This window comes from Brassica oleracea, chromosome C2, assembly GCF_000695525.1.
Source record: "Brassica oleracea var. oleracea cultivar TO1000 chromosome C2, BOL, whole genome shotgun sequence".
NCBI lineage: Eukaryota > Viridiplantae > Streptophyta > Magnoliopsida > Brassicales > Brassicaceae > Brassica > Brassica oleracea.
Genome location: NC_027749.1, coordinates 25,776,597 through 25,784,789, shown reverse-complemented (window position 1 = coordinate 25,784,789; position 8,193 = coordinate 25,776,597). Strand labels below are relative to the sequence as shown.

Sequence of the window (8,193 nt, the reverse complement as noted above, 5' to 3'; positions counted from 1 at the left end):
TAATTTACTTGGTGGATTTTGGCAAATTTAATAGTATAGATTGAATATTAACATGAGACAGTCAATGAGCTTTTTCATAATATAGGACAAAAGTATAGAAATGATGTAGTCTAATGTTACATAGTTGCTGGACTAACGGTTGATATAGTTTATTTATATTGGACGAAAGTTTATTTATATTGAGTGAAATGAGTCATGTATAGATCTATATGTCGTATACCATTTTTGTGTAGCAAATGATATGGTATGTCGTATAACTTTGTCATGTACCAAATGATGCGGCGTAATAAATTATTGTTAGAAAAAATTTAGATAAATATTATGATAAGACCAAAAATATTGTTAGTTTATGAAAAGGTCAACAACCTTTTATAAGTAGATTTTGTAGGATTTATTCTCTTTTAATAGTATAGATAAACATAATTTGTTACGACTCTTCCCCCACCCCTCTATTTTTGAAAGATTATATTTTAGAATTTACACATATTAATAAAAATTAATATATCTTTTTATCTATTACTTTTAGCTTTGATGTAAATTTTATTTATTTCCAAAACAAAATTCAACCATTCAGATTTTTAGATTTTAATTGATGTTTTTAGTTTTAAAGTAAAATACATTAATTAAAATTTAAAATATGGATCTTTCATATACAAAAATAAAGTTAAAACATTAATCTTTCAAATATGTAAGAAGTATTATTTACACAGAGAATATAATAGAAAGAGAAAAAGAAAAAGAAAAAGAAGAGAGATTAGAATTAAAAATAGTACTAGTAAGTAGTAAGAAAGAGGGTCAGTAGTAATTAATGACGTCTTACCAAAAGGAAGCTTCTCTTCTTTTCCCTTAAATACAGTGAGAACACAAAATCAATAAAATACAAAACAAAAATGGAGTGACACAGAATAATTTGCCTTTTATTAAATTCAACGCGCGAGAGAGAGTAACCTAAGCCAACGGAAGTATTTCTTTATTAATCAGTCCTCCTCACGGGGGTGGCTCTGTCGAGATTGGATCCATACACGACCCCCCCTTCTGCTTCACTCTCTCTCACACACACTGTCGAGTTTCAACTCGTAGATATATATATATATAGAGAGAGATTAGAGAGTCTCTCTCTCAAAGAAGAAGAAGAAGATTGAAGAAGAATCTGATATCATCGTTTTGTAAATAACAGAGGTATCTTTTGCTCCAAGGAGAGGGAAAAACACCAAAACAAACAAGGTGTGTCTCCTCTTTTTCTTCGCTCCCTCCTTCTTTTACGATTTACCTTTCTTCTTGCTCTGTTTTCATTTTCTTGATTTGATTCAATTCGATTCGATTTCTGGTTCATTCTGATGGGTTTTCCTCCATTTTTTCTGGGTTCTGATTGAATTTCAATTTCCACATTAAAAAAAAAAATCGAAACTTTTTGCTGATCTAATCATAAATCGAAATTAGAAGTTTCGAGTGAAAACTCTACCCAGAATTCGTGGATCTGCTCGTCTTATTGCGAATATAATTGTAACTTCAGCTCAATAAAAAAGCTTAAATCTTTACTTTTTTTTTTTTTTCTATTACAGGGAGCTTAAAAATGTCAATGCCACTGCAACGTGGCGTCTCAGGAGGAGTACGAGTTTCCGACAGCAGTGATGATCTCAGAGACTCTCAGATGAAAGACAAGTCAGATAAGGAAGGTCACTTAACCTTGAGGTTTCCTTTTGCTTTCCTCTTTACCAGCAACAGCAATACTCAATCTACTGATCCTTACAGCGCAAGGACCAGACACAGGTTGATGCTTCTCTTTCTCAAGATCAGTTTGGTCCTAATCGTGGTTCTCGCTCTGGCTGGTTCCTTCTGGTGGACGATCTCCATCTCCACCACTTCGAGAGGTCATGTGTATCATAACTACAGGAGATTACAGGAGCAGCTTGTGTCAGACTTGTTGGATATTGGTGAGATCTCTGCTGGTCCCACTAGGTGGAAAGAGCTGGAGTATTGTAGTGTAGATTCCGAGAACTATGTTCCTTGCTTTAACGTTTCCAAGAGTCTTGATAGGTTCTGCGGGCCTGGTGGGTCGAGACAGGAGTGTTTGGTTTTACCACCGGTGGATTATAAGGTTCCTCTTAGGTGGCCCACTGGTAAAGATGTCATCTGGTATCATAACGTTAAGATCACTGCTGATGAAGTGTTGACTTCTGGTAGTATCAACAAGAGGATGATGATGATGGATGATGATCAGATCTCTTTCCGTTCCGCCTCTCCTATGTTTGATGAGGTTGAAGACTATTCTCACCAGATTGCTCAGATGATTGGGATTAAGAATGATAACTTCATTGAAGCTGGTGTAAGTCACACAACATACTCTCAAAGTCTCAGCTCAGCTTCTTTATAAGTTAATTTTTTTTAATCTTGATTTTTTTTTTCAGGTTAGGACTATATTGGATATTGGATGTGGTTATGGTAGCTTTGGAGCACATCTACTCTCAAAACAGCTTTTGACAATGTGCATAGCAAACTATGAAGCCTCTGGTAGCCAAGTTCAGCTAACACTTGAGAGGGGTTTACCTGCTATGATTGCTTCTTTTGTTTCAACGCAGTTGCCGTATCCTTCTCTTTCCTTTGATATGTTGCATTGCTCAACATGTGGTATTGATTGGGACCAGAAAGGTAAACGATTAAGAATGATTATTATTCTCATGAGGACCTGGCTTTAATGTAAGTTTAAATCCCGCTGTGTGCAGACGGTCTTCTCCTTGTGGAAGTTGACAGGGTTCTGAAGCCTGGAGGTTACTTTGTTTGGACGTCTCCGCTTACGAATGCTCGTAACAAAGAGGATATAAAGAGATGGAACTTTGTTCATGATTTTGCTGAAAGCATCTGTTGGACTCTTTTATCTCAGCAAGACAAGACAGTTGTCTGGAAAAAGACGGTCAAAACCAAATGTTACAGTTCCCGGTCAGTAACACACATTCACACACACCATCAATATTCAAGAAATCGTTATGCGGTAGTTAGACGCTTTATATGGAATTATTGATTAGGCGGTCGCCTAGAACGAGTTTTTTTTTAGCACCTACACCAATTTTCTTTTTAAAAAAATCAACCTACACCATTTAAAAAAAAAAATTGTATTACTAAAATCGTTTATATTTGATTTGCCGATTAAGCAGACGCTAAGGCCGCTACCTAAACCAGTTTTTAGAACATTGCACACCATATTGTATTCTAGATAGAAATAACTTATAGTTATTTAAGTCTACTTACATGAAATGTTGTAATAAACAGGAAGCCTGGGGTGGGACCTTCTGTGTGTAGCAAAGGGCACGAGGTTGAGTCTCCTTATTACAGGCCGCTTCAGATGTGTCTTGGTGGAACACGTAGCAGAAGGTGGATTCCAATTGAAGGCAGGACAAGATGGCCTAGCCGGTCTAATATGAACAAGACTGAACTTTCACTATATGGTTAGTCTCCTTTGTTACCAATGTTGGGCGGTAATAACGTGCTTTATAGGAGATTGCCGATTTTTTGAACGTCTAAACCGATTTAAAAGTAAAATTGTTTCATTTATGTCTGATTTGATGAGTAAGCAGGCTCCTATGCGCTGCCTAAGCTGATTTTTAGAACACCTTTCGTTACCGTTACCTTCTGAATCCATCTTTTGCTAATCCATGGGTTGGTTGGTCGGTTCAGGTCTTCACCCGGAGGAGGTTGGAGAAGATGCAACGAACTGGAAAGCAAACGTAAGAGACTACTGGTCTCTCTTGTCTCCTCTGATATTCTCTGACCACCCCAAGAGACCTGGCGATGAAGATCCGTCTCCTCCTTATAACATGCTCAGAAACGTTTTGGACATGAATGCTCAATACGGTGGTCTCAATGCCGCCTTGTTGGAAGCTAAAAAATCGGTATGGGTCATGAATGTTGTCCCTACAGCTGGACCAAACCACCTCCCAATGATCCTTGACCGAGGCTTTGTTGGCGTCTTACACGACTGGTGAGTCATAACTCATAACAACAGTCTTGTATCGCTGCAGAGTAGTTTGCTCAACACGTATCTTTTGTTATTACCTCAGGTGTGAAGCGTCCCCTACTTATCCAAGAACATATGATCTGGTTCATGCGGACAATCTTTTATCCCTTCAGACGAGTCAGCGCAGGAGCTCATGCTCGCTTCTGCAAATATTGACAGAGGTTGATAGATTACTTCGTCCAGAGGTACACACATTGTCGTTACTCTTGAAAGACAGAACATCCGTTCTTATGTAGCTAGTCCGTAGGTTTTAAAATGATCCGTGTTTTTTGAAAATAATGGTTTCAAAAATATGCATTTTTCTTTGATTTCCTATTATGTAATAATAACAAATTGTATATTGTGTTTAAATGATCCATGTTTTTTTAAAAAATGGTTTCAAAAATATACATTTTCTATTAGGTAATAATAATAAATGGTATATTGTATTTATTGAATTTTGATTAGCTAAAAATTGGAAGAATTAGTTTATCACAAAAAGATGCATTTATAATCAAAATTTAAGATGTTTTTTTAATATGTTTGAAAACACATTATGGTCCGTACGGAAGGAGTAATAAAGAAAGAAAACAAAACTTGTGTGGCAGGGATGGGTGATAATCCGTGACACGGTGCAGCTGGTGGAAGCGGCAAGAGCTTTGACAACGCAGTTGAAGTGGGAGGCTAGAGTTATAGAGGTTGAAAGCAGTAGTGATCAGAGACTTCTCATCTGCCAAAAACCATTCACCAAGCGACAATCAATCTGAAACAAGAGGAGGAAGTAAAGGAGAAGAGTTTGTTTTATTTTTGTAAACAAGTCTCACAGTCAGAGAACTGTGGTGGCGATACAGGGGAAGAGGAAGATGAAAAGAGAAGGGAGATGAAATATATGCTGCCGGGGGGACGTAAGACCGCCGGTGAAGTTTCTTTTATATGGTTTCATGAGTTCCCATTTTACAGAATGTTACATTTATATTTACTTTGGGGTTACTATTTTTATTATATACAGTGAAAAAGAATGTAATCCATATTTGTGAAGATGATGTTTTATGAAATACAAGTTGACAAACTCTATTCAGTAGAATACGACAAATGTTTGATGAGAGGATCATTCTGTTTTCATTGGCCAATTCATAACATGTGTAAAAAGAGGAGACGTCAATGTGGCGGTGTCTCTGCAGCTGATGCTGGCTTCTGCCTTTGGCCTCCTAGGGAAGCTGATCATCCAACAACTCTCCTGTGGCTGTTCATTTGCACCTGCTGTGACAGAGAATCTCCGCTACCAAAAGCAGCTTTTGGGACGCTGTCTTTGAACACTTACCTGGCTTAGTGAGCTGCTTGTTATGGTAAACCCGCTTAGGGAGCAGGCTAGAGACGGTCTTACACAGCTGCTCCTCACCAACGTTGGTCTGAATGGGGTTTCAACGAATTTCAGAGGGACAAGAGAGCCGTAGTTGGAAACTAGCTGGCCTATTGCGTTCTTGTTGAAGCTATAAGAACGAGAAGGATGAGTTTCAGCAATCTGTGCAAGCCATCTTCATTGCTGACCTTGTTAGGACAGAGGCACAAAAGCAACAGGGTAATGTATGGTTTTTGCTTAATGACTGCGTTCTTACTTAATCGTCCAATTTGGGAAACTCGGTTATAACTGAGATAAAGCACTCTTAGGCATGTCGAATCATTATCGTTGTTATTCATATCACATGTTTTCAAACTTATTATGTGAATAACATGGCATTATCATTTCGTCATGTTTTTTTTCTCACTATATTTATTGGTATGCAGGAAGGCAAATTATTTTCAAATATGGGATCCTTATAAATTCCATTGAATGGTATCCATCAATTGCAATTTCTCAATTTTTCTTTCTTGAGATGATGATGATTAGTGTTTTCAAAACTAATCTAAACTATAAACCCCAAAACTAATCAAAACATGGATTTAGCTAAATGTTTAGTACTTTGGTTTGAATTGGGCTCAAACTGTGTGATTTAAAGAGATGACTAAATTCAGTTTGCAATTTATTTTAAAAAAGATTTAGAGAAAGCAATGCATCGTCTGTATTATAAGAAAGACAAAACATAGTGCTGAAAAATGTCTACTAAGCAAGAAAGCCTTCGATCTAAATGAACCATTTCAAAGCTTTTTTAAAGTCAGATCGATAATAATATTTGGAAGGAGAAGAAGACAGATGTACCAAAGAGAAGGATAATATTTGCAGAGAGAAATAACTCTGTAACGTTATAAAATCCCTCTCGTGATGGCGAATTGATATATGCCTCCAGAACAAAGCTAACAAGAACAGAACTTGCTGCTGAAAGAAGAGGCAATCTTCCTTCCATCAAACAAAAATATCAATACAGAAGCTAACAAGAAAACAAATATACCTAGTTAATATTTCATAGAACTACAGATAATGGAGCATAAACGCTTGTGACTGATTGTACAAGATGATGGAGTACCATTTGATTTATATATATACAGAGACGGCCACTAGCTTCCTGCTTCGAAAACCCTAATTCTTGTTATTAGTGTAACGCTTCATTAGGCCTTAATGGGCCTACGTTCAGGCCTTCAAACAAAAAATTTGTAAGCCTGCTTTGGGATTCTCAAAAGGAAGAGAAGCCACGGAGGCTACATCAACAGACGTTTGTTGAATAAGCAAAGAATATGTAATCAATCAAGGTGATGACCATCCCTTTAACATAAGATGATAATGTGATCGAATTTGAACTAGCAACAGACGCTGATACAATCAAGGAGATGAGAGAAAGAAGACTAGGACGAACGTGGAAAGCAACAGAACCAGAACGACGAGAAGAGCGCGGATTGGTGCATTGCTACTTGTGTTGACACATGTCAGTATTTGATTGACGCATCGACCTATTGGCAGGTGTCATTATCTGATTAGTACACCGTTTTTTCTACATAGTACATTTTCAAAAAAACCATAGTAGATTACAAACCTTCGTATGATGTTTATATAAGTTTCGTTGCATCTTCGTCTTGTTCCCCACCTGTGAACAATAAATATTATTTATAGATCTTCTCTCCTTCATATTATCTTTGTTTTTGTTTCAGCTTTAATTAACACATTCTATCACGCATCACGTGCCCTGTTGCTGCTGAATTATATTCAAACAACTTGGTTCTTAACAGAATTATATGCTCTCGAGTTTGCATATATCATATATGCCTTTAACATAAATATATATAGTCAGTATCCATAAATGTTTAGTTAGGATTGTATTGGACTTATAACATTTCATGTACGTGTTATCTCAGGTAAAAGTCAATTCAAATACTATTAGGTTGCGAGATCTTAAGCATGAACAAAGAGAAAGGATATATCCTTCATGGAAGCATATAATAAAAGTTTTGGTACTTGTAGTGTATATACATCCTTTTCTAATATACGGCTCATATTATATTCCGTACGTACGCACATTAATATTCAATAACTCTGAAGAGCCTAGCATAGGAGCCTAAGCAAATTTGGTTTGAACAGTTTTGTAGAGCTGTGATCATGTGGGTGCATGAACTTGCAGTTGGGACAAACAGGAGTTGATGTGGACAGCATGACCAGCATGTGGCGTTTCATGCACACTTTTGTTACCATCTCTTGCTCCTTGTGATCAACTTCATCACCACCGTCAAACGAAAGCCAAGACTGTGTGTTCTTCTTACTCGGGCTTGTTAAGTTTTTACCATTCGATGGTGACACGGTCTCTTTGTGATTTATGGATTTATCTATCTTTGTAGTGGTTTTTGGAGGTGAATAAGAAGGTGAAAGGCTCAGCTCAAGGTCTAGGCTCATTTTAGGTCGTCCAACAACCACCGAATTTTGGTGGTATGTCATATGATCCTCAGATGTTCGCCTGAAAATATAAGCATCCGTGTTTTAGATGCATGTTTGTGTGCACATAGATATCGTCATATCCATAAAAATACTATAAGTATATATTATTATATACCTTAGGCTCTATGGATTTCTGCCAATCTGAATGTAGAGGAGTGTGGAGATGAAGTTCGAAATCAAAGGTAACTGATCTCATACTCTCTGAGTTTGGTCTAGTGCTCTGAAGTTTACCATGTGATTGATCTTCTATATTAGTCTTCTTGAATGAATTGTGAAACTCTTCTCCATAGCTTGTTAAACCCCTCTTTCTGGAGAAGAGGGTTCCTTCTTGTGGAGAAACCAT

At 37.1% G+C, this 8,193-nt stretch overlaps 2 protein-coding genes across 2 annotated transcripts; one reads left to right on the top strand and one right to left on the bottom strand.

Annotated features, from left to right (window-relative positions):
* The first annotated feature begins 1,184 nt into the window (after positions 1 to 1,184).
* Positions 1,185 to 5,094, top strand: LOC106327340 (probable pectin methyltransferase QUA2). The gene is made up of 8 exons (XM_013765467.1): positions 1,185 to 1,224; positions 1,563 to 2,326; positions 2,409 to 2,649; positions 2,724 to 2,937; positions 3,268 to 3,443; positions 3,673 to 3,976; positions 4,056 to 4,197; positions 4,600 to 5,094. Exons 2-8 carry the CDS (start codon positions 1,574 to 1,576, stop codon positions 4,756 to 4,758), a joined length of 1,989 nt encoding a protein of 662 aa, XP_013620921.1. The 5' UTR covers positions 1,185 to 1,224; positions 1,563 to 1,573; the 3' UTR covers positions 4,759 to 5,094.
* Positions 5,095 to 7,463: 2,369 nt separating this feature from the next.
* LOC106326707 lies at positions 7,464 to 8,193 on the bottom strand. Its single transcript, XM_013764620.1, has 2 exons — positions 7,973 to 8,193; positions 7,464 to 7,869 (listed from the first exon to the last, which is right to left on the bottom strand). Exons 1-2 carry the CDS (start codon positions 8,191 to 8,193, stop codon positions 7,464 to 7,466), a joined length of 627 nt encoding a protein of 208 aa, XP_013620074.1.

Coding starts and splice junctions, on each gene's coding strand:
- LOC106326707 (XM_013764620.1), bottom strand. CDS start 8,193: ATGGTTTCTCCACAAGAAGGAACCCTCTTCTCCAGAAAGAGGGGTTTA. Junction 7,870..7,972: donor GATTGGCAGAAATCCATAGA/GCCTAAGGTATA, acceptor TTATATTTTCAG/GCGAACATCTGAGGATCATA.
- LOC106327340 (XM_013765467.1), top strand. CDS start 1,574: ATGTCAATGCCACTGCAACGTGGCGTCTCAGGAGGAGTACGAGTTTCC. Junction 2,327..2,408: donor ATAACTTCATTGAAGCTGGT/GTAAGTCACACA, acceptor TTTTTTTTTCAG/GTTAGGACTATATTGGATAT. Junction 2,938..3,267: donor ACCAAATGTTACAGTTCCCG/GTCAGTAACACA, acceptor TGTAATAAACAG/GAAGCCTGGGGTGGGACCTT.